This window comes from Somniosus microcephalus, chromosome 8, assembly GCF_052327205.1.
Source record: "Somniosus microcephalus isolate GS21.2 chromosome 8, FLI_Smic_1.0, whole genome shotgun sequence".
Lineage (NCBI taxonomy): Eukaryota > Metazoa > Chordata > Chondrichthyes > Squaliformes > Somniosidae > Somniosus > Somniosus microcephalus.
The window spans coordinates 191592152-191611758 of record NC_140994.1 but is presented as its reverse complement, the minus strand read 5'-3'; the positions used below and the strand labels follow the sequence as shown (position 1 = coordinate 191611758).

Genomic DNA, 19607 nt, shown 5'->3' with positions numbered 1-19607 from the left:
ATAGACTCTGGCACAGTTCCCATGGATTGGAGGGCAGCTAATGTAAACCCACTATTTAAAAAAGGTGGTAGAGAAAAAATGGGGAATTATAAACCTGACATTGGTAGTGGGGAAAATGCTAGAGTCCATTATAAAAGATGTAATAGCAGAGCACTTGCTAAACAGTGACAGGATCAGACAAAGTTAACATGGATTTACAAAAGGTAAATCATTCTTGACTAATCTACTGGAATTTTTTTGAGGATGTAACTGGTAGAATAGATAAGGGAGAACCAGTGGATGTGGTGTATTTGGACTTTCAGAAGGCTTTCGATAAGGTCCCGCATAAGAGAATAGCATGCAAAGTTAAAGCACATGGGATTGGGGGTAAGGTACTAATTGGATAGAAAACTGGTTGGCAGACAGGAAGCAAAGAGTTGGAATAAACGGGTCTTTTTCCGAGTGGAAGGCAGTGACTAGTGGGGTACCGCAGGGATCGGTGCTAGGACCCCAGTTATTCACAATATATATTTTAATGATTTAGACGAGGGAACTAGATGTAATATCTCCAAGTTTGCAGACGACACAAAGCTGGGTGGGCGTGTGTGCTGTGAGGAGGATGCAGAGAAACTCCAGTACGATTTGGACAGGTTGGGTGATTATACTGCATCTGCCATGCATCTGCCCAATGTGGATAATTGCGAGGTTATCCACTTTGGTGGCAAAAACAGGAAGGCAGATTATTATCTGAATGGCAATAGATTGGGAAAAGGGGAAGTGCAACGAGGCCTGGGTGTCCTTGTGCACCAGTCGCTGAAGGTAAGCATGCAGGTGCAGCATGCGGTTAAGGCGGCAAATGGTATGCTGGCCTTCATAGCGAGAGGATTCGAGTACAGGAGCAAGGATGTCTTGCTGCAGTTGTACAGGGCCTTGGTGAGACCACACCTTGAGTATTGTGTGCAGTTTTGGTTGCCTTATCTTTGGAAGGATGTTCTTGCCATGGAGGAAGTGCAGCGAAGATTCACCAGACTGATACCTGGGATGGCAGGAATGACGTATGACAAGAGATTGGGTCGATTAGGCTTATATTCGCTGGAGTTTAGAAGAATGAGAGGGGATCTCATTGAAACTTATAAAATTCTAACAGGGCTAGACAGACCAGATGCAGGAAGGCTGTTCCTGATGGTGGGGGAGTCCAGAACCAGGGGTCACAGTCTAAGGAGTAAGCCATTTAGGGCTGAGATGAGGAGGAATTTCTTCACCCAGAGAGTGGTGAACCTGTGGCATTCTCTACCACAGAAGACAGTTGAGACCAATTCATTAAATATATTCAAGAAGGAGTTAGGTATATTTCTTAAGACTAAGGGGATCAAGGGATATGGGAAGAAAGCAGGGACAGGGTACTGAATTTGGATGATCAGCCATGATCGCATTGAATGGCGGAGCAGGCTCAAGGGGCCGAATGGCCTACTCCTGCTCCTATCTTCTATGTTTCTATGTTTCTATTTATCCACATTATACTGCATTAAACAGTTAACAAGAGGAGGAGGCTCCAAAAATATCCCCATCCTCAATGATGGTGGAGGCCCAGCACATGAGTGCAAAAGACAAGGCTGAAGCATTTGCAACTATCTTCAGCCAGAAGTGCCGAGTGGATGGTCCATCTCGGCCTCCACCTGAGGTCCCCAGCATCACAGATGCCAGTCTTCAGCCCATTCAATTCACTCCACGTGATGTCAAGAAATGGCCGAAGACACTGGATACTGCAAAGGCTATGGGCCCTGACAACATTCCGGCAATAGTACTGAAGACTTGTGCTCCAGAACTAGCTGCGCCTCTAGCCAAGCTGTTCCAGTACAGCTACAACACTGGCATCTACCCGGCAATGTGGAAAATTGCCCAAGTATGTCCTGTCTACAAAAAGCAGGACAAATCCGACCCGCCCAATTACCGTCCCATCAGTCTACTCTCAATCATCAGCAAAGTGATGGAAGGTGTCGTCGACAGTGCTATCAAGCGGCACTTACTCAGCAATAACCTGCTAACTGACGCCCAGTTTGGGTTCCGCCAGGGCCACTCAGCTCCTGACCTCATTACAGCCTTGGTCCAAACATGGACAAAAGAGCTGAACTCAAGAGGTGAGGTGAGAGTGACTGCCCTTGACATCAAGGCAGCATTTGATGGAGTGTGGCATCAAGGAGCCCTAGCAAAACTGAAGTCAATGGGAATCAAGGGGAAAACTCTCCATTGGTTGGAATCATACCTAGCACAAAGGAAGTTGGCTGTGGTTGTTGGAGGTCATTCATCTCAATCACATGACATCACTGCAGGAGTTCCTCAGGACAGTGTCCTAGGCCCAACCATCTTCAGCTGTTTCATCAATGACCATCCCTCCATCATAAGGTCAGAAGTGGGGATGTACGCTGATGATTGCACACTGTTCAGCACCATTCGAGACTCGTCAGATACTGGTGCAGTCCGTGTCCATATGCAGCAAGACCTGGACAACATTCAGACTTGGGCTGACAAGTGGAAAGTAACATTTGCACCGCACAAGTGCCAGGCAATGACCATCTCCAACAAGCGAGACTCTAACTATCTCCCCTTGACATTCAATGGCATTACCATCGCTGAATCCCCCACTATCAACATCCTGGGGGTTACCATTGATCAGAAACTGAACTGGACCAGCCATATAAATACTGTGGCTACAAGAGCAGGCCAGAGGCTGGGAATTCTGCGGCGAGTGTCTCACCTCCTGACTCCCCAAAGCCTTTCCACCATCTACAAGGCACAAGTCAGGAGTGTGATGGAATACTCTCCACTTGCCTGGATGAGTGCAGCTCCAACAACACTCAAGAAGCTCGACACCATTCAGGGTAAAGCAGCCCGCTTGATTGGCACTCCAACCACCACCTTCAACATTCACTCCCTCCACCACCGGCGCACTGTGGCTGCAGTGTGTACCATCTACAAGATGCACTGCAGCAACTCGCCAAAGCTCCTTCAACAGCACCTTCCAAACCCACGACCTCTACCACTTAGAAGGACAAGGGCAGCAGACGCATGGGAACATCACCACTTACAAGTTCCCCTCCAAGCCACACACCATCCTGACTTGGACCTGTATCGCCGTTCCTTCACTGTCGCTGGGCCAAAATCCTGGAACTCCCTTCCTAACAGCATTGTGGGTGTACCTACACCATATGGACTGCAGCGGTTCAAGAAGGTGGCTCACCACCATCTTCTCAAGGGCAATTAGGGATGGGCACTAAATGCAGGCCTAGCCAGCCAGCGATACCCACATCCCATCAATAAATTAAAAAAAAAAAATCTGCCATGTATCTGCCCAATCACCCAACCTGTCCAAATCGTACTGGAGTTTCTCGGCATCCTCCTCACAGCACACATGCCCACCCAGCTTTGTGCCGTCTGCAAACTTGGAGATATTACATCTAGTTCCCTCATCTAGATCATTAATACATATTTTGAATAGCTGGGGTCCTAGCACCGATCCCTGCGGTACCCCACTAGCCACTGCCTGCCACTTGGAAAAAGACCCGTTTATTACAACTCTTTGTTTCCTGTCTGCCAAACAGTTCTCTATCCAAGTTAGTACCTTACCCCCAATCCCATGTGCTTTAATTTTACACGCTAATCTCTTATGCGGGACCTTATCGAAAGCCTTCTGAAAGTCCAAATACACCATGACGTAAGAAAACTACTAGGCACTTAGTCTAGGCGTTAAACAAAGCTTTAATCAACTGTTTTCCAACCTGCAGGTCTAGTTGCGTCCTTCACTAGTTCCTGTTAAGAATGTCCTGCGCAAGCTGGGCCCATGCCTGAGTATTTATACTCTCCCTGGACAGCGCCACCCGCAGGCTGCTCAGTTGATTTATGTCACACCACATCCACTGGTTCTCCCTTATCTATTCTACCAGTTACATCCTCAAAAAATTCCAGTAGATTAGTCAAGCACGATTTACCTTTTGTAAATCCATGTTGACTTTGTCCGATCCCGTCACTGTATTCCAAGTGCTCTGCTATTACATCTTTTATAATGGACTCTAGCATTTTCCCCACTACCGATGTCAGGCTTACCGGTCTATAATTCCCCGTTTTTTCCTCTACCACCTTTTTTGAATAGTGGGGTTACATTATCTACCCTCCAATCCATGGGAACTGTTCCAGATTCTATAGAATTTTAGAAGATGACCAGCAGTGCATCTACTATTTCTCAGGCCACTTGCTTAAGTACCCTAGCATGTAGATGATCAGGCCCTGGGGATTTATTGGACTTCAATCCCGTCAATTTCCCCAACATCATTTCCCTACAAATACTGATTTCATTCAGTTCCTCCCTCTCATTAGACCCTATGTTCCCCGACATCTCTGGGAGGTTATTTGTATCCTCCTTTGTGAAGACAGAACCAAAGTATGTATTTAATTGGTCAGCCATTTCTTTGTTCCCCATTATAAATTCCCCTGATTCTGACTGCAAGGGACCTACGCTTGACTTCACCAATCTTTTTCTCTTCACATATCTATAGAAGCTTTTAGTCAGTTTTTATGTTCCCTGCAAGCTTACTTTCATATTCTATTTTCCCCTTCTTAATTAATCCTTTTGTCCTCCTTTGTTGAATCCTAAACTACTCCCAATCCTCAGGGTTACCGCTTTTTCTGGCCAATTTATATGTCCTCTCCTTGGATCTTATGCTATCCCTAATTTCCCTGGTTAGCCACAGTTGAGTTAGGTATGGCATCAGTTAAATACAAATCAGGCACCTGTTACACTGCCCCGAAAATGTATCTTACTGCAACCTAACAGTTCCCCCCATTTTACCAGATTGAAATTTCCATTCTGTAAGCTTTCTATCTTCGTGGCCTCTCAGTGTGGGATTACTGATTTGCTGCTATTCAATTTGTAGGAATTTTCTGTGGTAGACTGTTTAAAAACTAGATTGAAACAGTCCAAAAGAATTTGAAATGATAACTTTAGTAAAGACAGAAAATGTTCATTCTTTTTTGTTGGGGCTAAATTTGTACCCAGAAGTACCAGAGGTGTTCCAACCTTTTGGAGCAGTGGGCTGGATCTACAAGCCACAACTATTGAGTGGGTCACGTATGATTAAGTTGTTTGCCAGTCAGGATGAATTATGATTATAGAAGTTTCCTGGTTAGTGGCCTTCCATGTCTGGGGCCTTTCCAAGGGTTTTTTTGTGAATCAGTTGCTGGCAAACCCAATACCAAATGGCAATTAATGACTGTCAATCAGTAAGAAAGAGAGATTTTTCAATTATATAGCATCTTTCGTGACCTCAGGACTTCCAAAGCATTTCACATCCAATGAAGTACTTTTTAAAGTGTGGCCGCAGTTGTAATGTACAGAGGCAAAGTCCCACAAACAGCAATGAAATAAATGACAAGATAGTGAAGACCAGGGCCTCAAACCGGCACTAAGCTCATGGTCTACAGAGCAGCAGTGATACCCACTCTGCTGTATGACTCCCGAGACATGGACCATGTACAGCAGGCACCTCAAAGCACTGGAGAGGTACCATCAATGCTGCCTCCACAAGATCCTGCAAATTCATTTGCAGGATAGGCACACCAACGTCGGTGTTCTCGATCAGGCCAACATCCCCAGCATCGAAGCTTTGACCATGCTCGATCAGCTCCGATGGACGATCACATCGTCCGCATGCCCGACACGAGACTCCCAAAACATGTGCTCTACTCGGAGCTCCAACACGGCAAGAGAGCCCCAGGTGAGCAGAGTAAATGCTTCAAGGACACCCTCAAAGCCTCCTTGAAAAAGTGCAACAACCCCAGTAACACCTGGGAATCCCTGGCCCAAGACCGCACAAAGTGGAGGAGAAGCATCTGGGAAGGCGTCGAACACCTCGAGTCTCTTCGCCGGGAGCAAGCGGAATCGAGGCGCAAGCAGCACATGTCAACCCAAACACCCCACCCACCCCTTCAACCACCGTCTGCCCCACCTGTGACAGAGACTGTAGGTCTCGCATTGAACTCATCAGTCACCTGATAACTCATTTTTAATGTGGAATCAAATCATCCTCAGTTCCGAGGGACTGCCTAAGGAGTGGCCTGGAGTTTCCTCCTCGAGTGCAACACAGAAGTTGCACCAAAACTGAGCTCATGTTGTCGATGTCAACCCAAGTATCCTCTCACTCTCATTACAATGTGCTTGAACTTGAAATGGGCCTAAATGAGCATAATTCAGTGTAAACAATCAGGGCCCAAGGAAATGCCAAACCCACACCATATATTTCATCTGTCAGTCTTAAAATTTAAAGTTTTAACTTATTTAACCATCATTCATGCACATCAGGCACAGTATTTTTTTTTTTTTTTTTTTTTTTTTTAAGAACTTGCAATCAGGGAAGCTTTTCAATTTTTAATGTGACTTATACGTTGCCATAAAAATGCATTAAAAGAAACAGAAAATACAAGAGCAGGTCTCAGGGAGGATACATTAAAAAAGTTCAGAAATTTGTCATTAATAGACCAGAACATTGGCTTTGCTTCCAGCTGAGCCTGAAAATCTGGACACAATGTTGCAACTACCCCCAACAAGCACAATTGGAGGAAAATCACATTTGAGGGTTGGGGGCATGGTCAGTTTTGTGGGCGGAGATTCGTTCAGACAGAATGCTTGATGGACGGACGTAAAAGATCAAGGAGACTTGGGCATATTGTAGTTACGCATGTATTCAATTTCACCCAAAACTCTGGTCTTTTAAGCCGCGTAATTGGTTTGCGCCCAGATTATGAGTGTATCTGGGCACAAATGTGGAGGAAACTGCAGGCCAATCTGTTTTGGTGATGTTGGTTGAGGGATAAATGTTGGTCAGGACTATGGGAGAACTAACTTACTCTTCTTTGAAAAAGGCCATGGGATCTATTGCATCCACATTTGAAAGCAAAAGCTTGGGGTTTAAAGGGTTTTCTGAATCTTACAACATCCTCAGAACCCCTTGATTGCACACCACACTGACATGTGCCTACTGCTCCCAGCAGTGCTGTTCTCTCTCTCCAGTTAGGACTGGCAGTATTATGGATCCTGGAGGTGGGTTTCACCTGGAATGAGGAAGTGGTGATGCTGGGAGCAGAGGTATGTGGCAACCTTGTGCACTCCTGTTTAAAGAGCTGGCAAGGCTGCCTATGTCTTTATTTCTCACTGACAGATCATCTCTTTTGGCCCATGGGTTTTTCAGAAATTCGTACTTTTCATTAATAGAGCTCACTTTGCTTTCCTGAGGCTCTGAGCCGGGGACAAGAAGAATAGGATCAGAGCTGCAACATCATTTTGTAAATGCGGAGCTGCTTAGTGGGCTGGATGAAATTGAGAGACAGGTCAGATTTGGCAGGTTGGAGACTTTTGCTCTATCCCACTGCATCACCCAGACCCCATCAAAGGGAGAAGACCTTCATTCCCTTGGTCTTGGGACAATTAAAACAAGACTGAGAGGTGAAACACTAGCTAAGAGAATACATTAATTATGTTTAGAGACTCAAAATACATCAGCTTTATACAGTATGTTAGACGGGCTCTAGCAGTGTATGGAAGCCTGCAAGAGTCTCCATACTTTAGAAAGTGCATGCTTCTATTCCAAGAAACATGATACTCTATATTTTATTAGAAAGTATACATACATGAGGGGAAAGACTGGAAGGGGGTATGGTTAGCGGCGATTCGAGGGCAAGGGGATCTTGGAGGGGACCATGATCGCTCGGGCAGACTGTGCTGATTCTTAAGGAAAGGGCTGTTCACTCGACCTGTGGGGAGAATGTGTCACACCAGTCAGTAACACACAACAGCAAATAGCTAAGAGGTTTAAGGGGGGTAGCAAAAGGGATTGATGAGGTGGGTAATGCAACTAATGCAGTGTAGCCTGCTTATTGTCATACCATTCTAAATATCTAACTAAAATATTCAGATACTCAGCCAATTTCCATGCATTTCTATAGATGTCGGCTAGAATAGTTCGGCTAATCTCATAGATGGGTAATGCAGCTCAATTAGCCAGAATCACCTCAACGTCAAATATTACAGAGCTGAACTGCTCCCGCCTAGATGAGAAGAGTTATCTCACTATTACTCGTATCAAAATGTGCCCGAACCATTGAATGCCTTGGAAATCTCACTTTTAAAAAATCACCCTTTCCTCCCTTCACATCCCTTTTCTATCACCTCTCCCTTCTGCCTTGCAACTTCTTGCCACTTCCTTTGTTTCACACCCTTTTACCACTACCTTTTTCTTCACACCTATTTTCTATTATGTTTACTTTTTACCATCTCTCCTTTGCACCCACTTTATACCCCTTTTTCTAATCTCAATTACTTCTCATTTCCACCACCTTTTCTCCCCCCCTGCACTCCCATCCTTGTGCCTGTGCTACATCTCTTTTTAGATGTCTTTGACTTTCTTGTGTTTCCATTATTTGTTCTGTTTTTGCCTTCTGTTTTCTAAGCTGATTCAATTGCTGAATCGCCAAACATTGTAAGCCGGGTATGATAATAACATGGCTCCACTGTACTAGAAATCATCATATCCCTCCAGACAACTTGTTCACACTGCAAGACAATAAGCTGTTTTCTTTTCAAGATATCACTTGTGTAGCTTTGGAAGAGGTGCAGTGGGGATGTACTTGTTGTAAAGGGATTTTCAAAAATCTTTAGTCAATAAAAAGCAGATACAGGAAAACTATTCTCATTGAGATTCAGAGAAGATATTGGATTTCATCTCCATCCCCTTGATCCTTCTTGCATAGTTTAATTAGAGCAGCAGGCAGCTCACAGGTCCATAGCAGAGGGTATTCTCAAAAATAATGCCTCAATCGGGGCCAATACACACAAGCTCTCTCAGTTAACCACAATTTTAGCTTATGGGACAGATATCACCTACAGTGTTCAATGTGGACTCAACTGGATATGCTGTCACCTAGAGCAATGACTGCAGACTGTTGAAATAGACAAACACCCAGCATAGTGAATGCAGTCTGCTACCATATAATGTATGCAGACTTGGTTGGTACAAAGTGAGTGCCAATTTAATGAGTGGCTCTTGGCTGCGGCAAACTGTAACACTGGCAGATGGGAGTTCAAAATCAGTCAGAATAAGCAGTTATGTAGCACCACAAATATAGATGAGGTTGAAACAAAAAGAATGGACAGATTACTAATTCAATAGACATGAATTAACAGCTTGGCATCAATGAAAATGGTACACACACATCCTGAACATAAACTTAAATGATAGGTGAGCTGACTGATGTATTTGATTTTTTTCTACTAAATCCAAGCTCACATGATGGGCTCTGCTAAAGGAGTTGAACAAGTAGCCCAAAGTGCAAATCATTCACCTCTGAGATGTGGTTATAAATATAGTCCAGGAAAACTGTGGTCCACCTGCATTTACCTACCACCTGCCAGTAACACTGATGGCACATATTCTAATAGTGGGTGAAGGTGGTCAGATGTGGAGGGCAATGCATTGTTGAAGGCAGTATGGGGGTCACTGTTAACATACAGAGAGCCCAACATTTGAGGACAGCATTGGGAAGGCAAGTGCCAGACTGAATGTTGGGAATACTACACTTCACTTCCTTCTTCAAGCGCTAACCTCAAATATCGGGGCAGTGCGTTCTGCAGCGCTACAGCATTGGGAAGGGAGGAATTCAAGCAAGTATTGGGGATCCTACCAACAGCAGGGTGGTTATAGGGAGCAGAAAATTCTTCTTGTAACTTCTTTCAGTATCTGCTGTCCAAAATATGTCTCCCTCCATACTGCTTGAAAAGGTTTGACTAGCCTCAACCAAATGAGTACCTTGAATGGCTTCAACTCAGCAGCATTGTTTTCTAATTAACCAGCCATAGGATTTTTAAACATCAAACTCTTTTCATGCTCAGTTTGGGAGATGCCATCATAAAACCAAACCGTACATGTAACGCCCCCCCCAACCCACCCCCCCAGAAAAGCAGAGATAGATTTAATGACATCATTAAGCATTTAGTATTACTTTTCTTTGCATGTTCTAGTCATCTTCTTCCCTCCAAGTGTCTCCATTATTTTGGCCGTGGGGGAAAAATTAGTTAGCGACCATTTTAGTTCGCCAACATTGTCTGGGCGCTGAATTTAGCGCTCGGCGAAAAATAGTGCTGGCGATCGCTAACGTCAGTTTTAGCACACCAAGAGGGAGGTGGAGCGCTAATTCAAGCACTTCACTTCCTTCTTCAAGCGCTAACCTCAAATATCAGGGCAGTGCGTTCTGCAGCGCTACGCACTGGGCCATGTAGTGCTGCCACATGAAAGGGCTCTTCCCCTCATTAAAGGGGAGGGCCCAAGCCCACAACTCTGCGGGGTGCCGTGCCAGCAGCCAGACCATGGAACGGACCCCACGTTCAAAGAAGCAATGGGCCGCGACAAGCAAGTCAGCCGATTCTTGTTTCCCACGCCTGCCACCTCCCCTTTACTTATCGCCCTGCGAGCCTCCTGCCGCTCTGTTCCCGCTCCCTGAATCGGTCGCTGTCATTGCCCGGCCAGATTCAGGGGGCGCGGGCCAATTTTGCAGGCAGGGAGAAAACAGGGTGTTGCGCACGGAGTGGGGCGCTACTGGTTACTGCCAGTGCTAAACTCCTGGTGAATTTAGTGGGAGTCGTTAACGGTGCTGCGCCTGGGTGAAAAGTAGTTTGCGCCCCCGGGGACACTAACGAGAGGTACAAATGCACCAAATTTCTAGCCCTGTGACTTTGTTTAATGAGGAGATGTAAACCTAGGTATCTAAATATGTAGAAAATGAGTGGAATGGACAGCAGTTGCAGAAAGTGCTGAATGAGTTCTGTTTCTGTTCCAGACCATAAATCGCTACAGTAGGAAGCTATTTATACAGTGGAGCCCTGTTCATTGGAACATTCAATTGGAATTGAACTTGTTAATTTTACTGAATAAATATCCTAATTAGCAATGGCATTTCTATGGAGAGTGGCCCTAGGGGCACTCGGTATGAAGACATTTTAGGCTGCTCAAATATTGATAAAACTTCGTCCCCAAATATCGGCGTCAAATTTTTTGTTTTAAAATACTCCTGTGAAGCGCCTTGGGGCGTTTTACTACATTAAAGGCGCTATGTAAATACAAGTTGTTGTTCTTTCATTCAACATATCCACAAATGGCTCAACCTCAAGCAGTTAAGTTATCCAACTCAGCTAGGCACTTCTCAGCCCACCCTCAACTGTGTCTCCTGGCACACCCGAGTACAACTTCTCCCTGTTCCTGTTTACTTCATTTGAGAAAATTGAATGTTCTTCTACCCCACTCCCATGTCCTTCCTAAATGCATCATCTGATATGAGCAGGTTTTCTCCCATCCAATCCCAGCTACATTATCTGATACAATCACCCATTCTATTTCCAACTATTCTACTGGCAAGATTCAGATCACTACATAATTCCAGCCCAAGTCATTCAACACGATTGATTATTAATTCCATTCCATGCATTGGTTACTTCATATGCTCTCCCATCAATTTAACTGATTGAACCGATCAGACAGCGCTCTATGCCACTGTCAACAATTTGACACGATCAGTTACAGCCCCGCTGAATCGTTTACATCATCTGCCACGATCAGGTACCATGCAACAACCTCAGGTTACATGAGGTTTAACAGTTTACTAGTGGCACTTCGTTTTACATTAGGTTGCTTGGCTCACATCTTGTGGTTGATGACCTGATTGCGATCATTTCGTCAAGCCTCTAAATAGGTTGCAACATGAAAGACAATTTTATTTGCACTGACCTATGAAATGGACTTGATGATAAAGAGATAGGCAGGACCAGTAACTCTGCCATTTTCATGGAAGGAATTTTCATGGAGAATGAGAGGCCTAGGGGGAAATAAGGGGTTGGAGGTGTGGAAATGGAAACAAAACAGACTTTGTCCTACCTGGTCTTTGGCCTGAAAAATGTAGTGTCTCAAAACTTGTTGTCATGGCTCGTTCTCGCTGCTTAAAGAATTCCCTTGGATTTCCGTCCCGCAATGCAATAAGAGCCGCAGCTTCCTGTTGATAGAAGGGAATGTGAGAAAAGGATGTTATATTGAAGAGAGAGTTGCTATCTTTAAAACTGCTCCAGCATGTTTATAAGCATGGTTGTAAAGTTAGAATTAAGTTCTGCTTTGGTTAACCATCTTTCCCACCAATTTTGTTCATAACTTCATTGAGCTGCATCCCTTAGTAATACTTCTGTGTCAGGTTATCTGAATGCAAGGTGACCAAGTTCTGATTATCCAAACTGAATTTTCTGTTGCATGTTATGAGGCAATAATGCCATAATGTTTGTGCATATGGCAAGGGGGTGGGTTGACATTCCTCATGATAACAACAGCAGAAAGCTTGTTTTTTTCCATAATCAATGATCAGCTATCAAAATTGGAGCATGTAGCTTTGAAACATGCAATTTCATTAGTCAACCATTAATATGGGGGAAAAACACATATTCTATTATATTTCATTTAAACCCCTATGCTCTTAGCTCGTCACTGAAGTTTTAAATGTACTATAAATTTTTCCCATACCCTATACCCCTGGAAAGCTCAGTAAATACTCTTTTTGTGGCATAGTTACAGCTAGCATCATCTCACTGAAATCCACAGCTTAACCCCGGTTAAGCAATACCTCATATCACTGAGGTAGGGGCCAGAGCATTAAAACACAGTCTATAATATTAGAGGGATACCATTTTATCACACTTGAGGGAGAGCTTTATGGGTGTCTCAGGACTTCACCACTCAGGAGTTACTCAGTCTTCCTCATTGTGAGATTAACAATAACGTCCCATGGTTAACTGAGTATTCTCACCGTGAACGAAGGTTACATATTTGAAACTCTCTAGAAACATTTTTAAACTATCACCATTTTATTTTTAGCAGGCGAGAAATTCCTGGGAAAGCCTGGGGGGAAGGGATGGAATTTCTGCCCAGCTGCTGCTTACACCCTGACCCTGTCTAAAATCCTGGGGTCAGGCTAATTTGCATAGTTTGGGCAGCCGCCAGCGCTGTTTCGGTGTGCAACAGTGATGAAGGGGAAGCATTTCGCTGTAGTACATTACCACAGAGTACTAGAGCCGTGCAACCTGAGAAAGAGAGCTAAAGGGCCCAGAATTCAAACTTACACTTCCTCCAGGGGCTGAGGCAGGGAAACGGTCATTGAAAAGGTGCTTGGCCCCATTTCTGCCAATATCTAGTCCTAGCACCACTGCTTCACGCAGGTGTACAGTGCATCGAGGGCAACTGAGGTGGAACTGACTTGATTTTGGATGACCAACATCATCCATCCAGTCCGGCCTCTTCTAGGGATATCAACACGGAAAAGGTGCGTGCACAAGGAGCGCCAGCTTGTTACCTAACTTGCAGTGGGATAAATAAAAGGGCGGAAACCTCTAGGTTCTACCCCAAACTCTGCTCCACCCATCGGGCCAACACTTCAGAAGTTTCCACCAGGTCCATGAATTTCTGGCCCACCATCTTTCAGTACCATTATCTGTCACTATATAGGGTTACAGCTTAGGACAGCCAGGATTGTTATCTTTTCAGAAGAATATGCTTGTGCCTATCCTCTATCAGAACACTTTGATCCCCATTAAATGCTTACTGCTGCTTTCTCAGCCGAGTCGCTGATCTTGGACCCTTTGTTTTCTTCATCTTCCTCCTCCTCCTCCTCCTCCTCCACTCCCTCCTTCTGCACTTCCTATTTCAAAATGAACATGGTTAGGATTACACGCATTTTTGAATGTACCAGCACAAACTCTCACTGCAGCATTCCTCCACTGAGCTCTTCTGTTGTCATTTTAAATCTGGATAAACGGAGACAGGTGAAGCAAGGCATAATTACCACAACTGTGAAGTGCAAAATAAAATATGCTAAAAACAAATAACATACATTTTGCTAAAATCTATTAAATTAAGCACATTATATAAGGTGCAAAATGTGAAAGAGATCTGGTATAATAGAGCAGTATTACAGAAGAGATCTGGTATAAAAGCATTAGAGTGATGTGTGAATTAATTCCAACACTAACAACTTGCATTTATATAGTGCTTTAAAACTTCCCAAGGCGCTTCACAGGAGCGTTATCAAACAAATTTTGACACCGAACCACAGGTGGCCAAAAGCTTGGTTTTAAGGAGGGTCTTAAAGGAGGCGAGAGAGATGGAGAAGTTTATGGAGGGAATTCATGGTATTGACAACAGCTTGTGCAAAATACTGAAGGAGCAAGCTAGAAGTGCAATGCACTCTCTGCCTGCGCAGTCAAATGTGAATCAATCGTTGGCAGGATTATTTATTTTCATGCTAAGAATATTTGTGTGTAGAATCTCAGACTGTAAAAATATATTTACAGCAAAAATAATTCTACAGTTTCTCATCTTCTCTCCTGGTATGCCTGTCCTGAACCAACTGGTGACTGTACCAACTGGTAATCATGAGGGAATTTACACCAGGTGTTACAGTCATCACACACTCTGCTCATTAGCATCTCAAATGCACTTCTGTTTAAAATTAGAGTTTTAAATGTTGAGGAACACACAATGCCAGCTCAAGTTGACATCTATTCAAAATATCTGAGTTACTCTATGCAGCACTTTCCAACTGGCCAAACTACTAGCATATTAAATACTAGCATATTGAATTTTACACCACTTTTAGTTATAGATCACATGTCTACAGTAAATCCATCTGCTCTTTGAGTGATTGACAACAATTAAATGAAATACAAGAAAGAAATAAGGTGGGACATTTATTTTAGAAGAAATGGAAGCCATCTTTCTCTCCCTCTGTATAACTTTGTTCTTTCACTTTCTTTAGGCCAACTCACATACATTCTAAGTTTAATCTTTTTTTTTTAAATAAACTAATTATATATGGAACAAACAGTATTTATTCTGTCAATGAGGTGATGCTAGGATATTAAAAGTTGGCCAGATCTGGAATGCAAGAGCTCTTCATACCTCCTCTGTATAGAAGGTATTTCCCAATCCCCATAACAGAGAGCACCAGGAGGATTAGCTGGTTCGCTGGAATGGGTTGCAGTCAGCAAGTGCCTCTCATTCTCACTCTGCAAAACTCTGCTCAGAATCTGAAATAGCAGAACTGAAATGGTGGCAGTGGGGGCGTTGATCTGGGCTTTCTATGCCCAACCTGTTGGGTGGGTAAGCTGCAGACATGAGGTGGGAAGGTGCGGGGGTGTGAATGCTATTCTATGGTCAGTCAATATGGAGTTGCACTTACTGGGGGACCCTGCTTCTCTAGCTCATTCCCCTCCCTCTTTTCCGCTCCAAGGGGAGGCACAAACAGGCAGCAGTGAAATGTTACACAGCCATCCAGTTACTAAGGATATCTATCATGAGAACTAGAAGCCTCACTGACCTTGTTGTTGTTGTTGTTCTGCTTTGATGCATTTTTGATTTCATCAACTTCCAGGCTTTGCAGTTTCTTCCTAAAATTTAAAAGCACACACATAAAAAAATTAATAAGACAAGTAAGAGGCAACACCGTGCTAAGACTGGAGTTAGTGATGACAGCATTAAATGGAGCTTCTTCCCACCCCCATCACATACAAACGCACTCCACACAAATGTTTTATGCTGAAACTATGCTCAGAATCACCCACCATCATGTTGATTTGCCCATGGTTGGCGATTCCACTTTCAATCCATTACAAAATGGTGGAGATCCTGACAAAATGGAGCCCTCAAGACTATAAAGAAACTACCCCATGTCAGGTTGATTAACAGTATAGACCCCAGGAAAATGGGGCAAAAAATAATGGAAAGCCCTGCACCTGTCTATCACTATCTAATATTCACCAACATGTGAAATAGAGATGAACAAATGGTATGTTACTATAAGTCTTCTTAGGCAGTCCCTCAGAACTGAGGATGACTTGCTTCCACATTAAAAATGAGTTCGCAGGTGACTGATGAGTCCAATGCGGAGCCTACAGTCTCTGTCACAGGTGGGGCAGACGATGGTTGAAGGAACGGGTGGGTGGGGTGTTTGGGTTGACGTGCACTCCTTGCGCTGCCTGTGCTTGGTTTCCGCTTGCTCCTGGCGAAGAGACTCGAGGGCCTAGAAATTCACTTGGGTGCGGGCAGCTCGCTCACGCCCAAAAGTTAGCGCTGGGCGGGGAGACATTAGCGCACGCCGTATATTCGTCTTCTACGCCCCAATTCGGAAGCGGGCGCTATACCAGGGTGTGCCCGCCTCCGTTTGGGGCGCTGCAACTGAATATCGGCGCGCTAGTTGCCGCAGCGCCACCCGATGCGGTGCGGCAGGCTGCGGTACTGCAGGCCTCCTCCTTCTCTTAAGGGGGAGGTGCCTGCAACGGCCGGAGCCCCGATCGCGAGTGCCGGCAAAAGAGCCCGGCACAACGGAGAAGTGCCGGGCTCCACGGAAACCAGCCGGCAGTGCCGCGGGGGTGGGTGGAGGAGGCCGGGGAAGGAGGTGCGGGCAGGCGGCCGCCGAAAAAGCGGCCGGCCGCACCTTCCGCTTTAAAGCGCCCCACTATGGCAGCAGGACGGCCCCGTTTTCTGGTCGCTGTTTGCGCCCGCTTCGGAGGAGGCGGCCGCAAATAAATATGGGGATCGGCGCGGTTTCGGGGCGTTACGGGCCACCGCGCACACCGATGACGTCATCGGTCCCGGCGCAGCGCTAACGGCTACCGCCGCCAATACCGCTGCACTCAATTTCTGCGCTACCACCCCGCCGGCGCAAAAGACCTCTTTAGGCGCTAAGTGGGCGCAAGGCCCACTGAATTTCTAGGCCGAGGTGTTCGGTGCCTTCCCGGATGCTTCTCCTCCACTTTGTGCGGTCTTGGGCCAGGGATTCCCAGGTGTCGGTGGGGATGTTACACTTTTTCAAGGAGGCTTTGAGGGTGTCCTTGAAGCATTTCCTCTGCCCACCTGGGGCTCCCTTGCCGTGCCGGAGCTCTGAGTAGAGCGCTTGTTTTGGGAGTCTCGTATCAGGCATGCGGACAATGTGACCCGTCCATCGGAGCTGATCGAGCGTGGTCAAAGCTTCGATGCTGGGGATGTTGGCCTGAGCAAGCTCCCTCAGTAAGCTCCCCACTGGAGTGAAGCTAATTTACAGAACAAATGGGAAACTGTTCAACCTCCGCCACCTGCAGTCCAGATCCAAGGTCGTCCTATCCTCTGTCATCGAATTACAGTAGGCAGACGACGCTCACTTGGAGGTCGAACTCCAAACCATCGTACTATAAGTAAAATGTTGAAGGGCCATGGAAGAGACAAAACAGCAGAATGCAGAACATATACACAGATTTTTTTTCTAGTATCCAATGGCAGAATACTCTGAATAAAGAGTATTCCCCCACACTTCTCTTGTGCTCAGTTAATACATTTTGATGATATTTTTAATTTAACATTTAAAAGACCTTGGCCTAGAAATTCGGTGGCGCCTGGCACCGGAAGTACCACCCCGGACGGAGCCGCGAGCGCCAGCCGGAAATTCAGTTTCAACGCCCCAAACGGAAGCGGGGCGCTGCTCGAGGCGCCCTGCATCCCTCTTGGGGCGCTGCAACTGAAAATCGCAGCGCAACGTGCCGCAGCGCCACATGCTGCAGCACGGCGCGCTGCGATACTGCAGGCCTTCCTCCCCTTCTTAAAGGGGAGGGGCCTGCAGCAGCGCGATCAAAGATCGCGAGTGCCGGCAAAAGAACCCGGCACCGAGCAGAAGTGCCGGGCTCTTGGGACACAGCCGGCACAACGTTGGGGGGGGGGGGGGGGGGGCGCTCAGGAGGCCGGGGACGGCGGCGCGAGGAGGTGCTGGCAGGCGGCCAGCAAAAAAAATGGCCGCCCCGCACCTCCCCTTTAATTAGCGCCTCTACCGCCGCAGGTAGGCCCCCCTGAACCGGTCGCAAATTGCGACCGGCATTACAGCAGGGGGCGCTACCAAATATCGCGATCGGGGCGCTGCGCACACAGATGATGTCATCGGTGGCGGTGCAGCGCTACAGGCTAATGACGCCATTAGTGCCCCTCTAAATTTCACGGGAGGCATGGCCAGTGGCGCTAAACCCACTAAGTGCCCTCTTTGGGCGCTAACTGGTGGTGCAGCCCACTGAATTTCTAGGCCCTTTAGTCTTACTGATGTATTGCTTCATGATGAATCATAATACAAATGATTCTTCCAAAATTCCCACTTCATTTATTTAAGAAATTCGCAGCCCTATAACATTACATTGTGTCCTACTCACAGCTTACTTTCCAACAAAGAGCCTGCAAAGTGATATAGACAGGTTAAGTGAGTGGGCAACAAACTGGCAGATGGAGTAAAATGTGAGGAAATGTGTCACTTTGGTAGGAAGAATAGAAAAGCAGAATATTTTTTAAATGGTGAGAAACTATTAAATGTTGGTGTTGAGAGAGATTTAGGTCTCCGAGTACAGGAAACACAGAAAGTTAGCATGCAGGTACAGCAAGCAATTAGGAAGGCAAATGGCACGTTGGCCTTTATTGCAAGGGTTTGGAGTACGAGGGTAAGGAAGTCTTACTACAATTGTACAGGGCCTTGGTGAGACCACACCTGGCGTACTGCGCACAGTTTTGGTCTCCTTATCTAAGGAAGGATATACTTGCCTTGGAGACGGTGCAACAAAGGTTCACTAGATTGATTCCTGGGATGAGAGGGTTGTCCTATGACAAGAGATTAAGTAGATTGGGCCTATACTCTCTGGAGTTTAGATGAATGAGAGCTGATCTCATTGAAACATAAAATTCGGAGGGGGATTGACAGGGTAGATGCCGAGAGGTTGTTTCCTCTGGCTAGAGAGTCTAGAACTAAGGGCACAGTCTCAGGATAAGGGGTCAGCCATTTAAGACTGAGATGAGGAGGAATTTCTTCAATCAGAGGTTTGTGAATCTTTGGAATTCTCTACCCCAAAGGGCTGTGGATGCTGATTTGTTGAGTATATTCAAGGCAGAGATAGATTTTTGGACTCTAGGGGAATCAAGGGATAAGTGGAGTTGAGGTCGAAGATCTTACTGTGTGAAGGGGTTAACATTAACATCGGTGCAACCATTCAGCATCTCCCCAAAGCACTGTGCCCAAGAAGCAAATTTCCATTAACCTCTGTTCCATCAATATCAACCATACCTTTCTTCTTCTATCTGTTTCTCTCGTTCTCTGTATCTTTGCTCTCTATCCTCTTGTTCTTTCTTCTCCTGCTCCATTCTCTCTTTCTCAAATTTTTCTCTTTCTTCAATCACTTTCTTACGCTCCTCTTCTTTCCTCAGCTCCTCCTCTCTCTAAAGAGCAGGAAAACACAAACACACATTAGATCAGAACTGACACACTACAGCGGTTCAACACGGATTTGTAAAAGGCAGATCATGTTTGACTAATCTAATTGAATTTTTTGATGAAGTAACAGGGAGGATCGATGAAGGGAATGCAATGGATGTTGTCTACATGGATTTTCGGAAGGTGTTTGACAAAGTACCACGTAGAAGGCTGGTTAACAAAATTGAGGCTCGTGGAATAGGTGGGTCAGTGGCAGCTTGGATCAGGAATTGGCTTAAGGACAGAAA

At 45.5% G+C, this 19607-nt stretch overlaps 1 protein-coding gene across 3 annotated transcripts in view; it reads right to left on the bottom strand.

Annotated features, from left to right (window-relative positions):
- LOC147113979 (drebrin-like) overlaps positions 1-19607 on the bottom strand; it is a 208841-nt gene that overhangs the window by 28364 nt on the left and 160870 nt on the right. For 2 of the 3 annotated variants that reach the window (XM_085995443.1, XM_085995444.1), the window contains 5 exons: positions 19174-19325; positions 15427-15496; positions 13654-13749; positions 11949-12063; positions 7657-7779 (listed from right to left, as the gene is read on the bottom strand). In XM_085995443.1, coding sequence (XP_085851569.1) covers positions 7657-7779; positions 11949-12063; positions 13654-13749; positions 15427-15496; positions 19174-19325 — 556 coding nt within the window. The remainder of the gene's footprint in view (positions 1-7656; positions 7780-11948; positions 12064-13653; positions 13750-15426; positions 15497-19173; positions 19326-19607) is intronic. The other variant, XM_085995446.1, reaches the window with a different exon arrangement.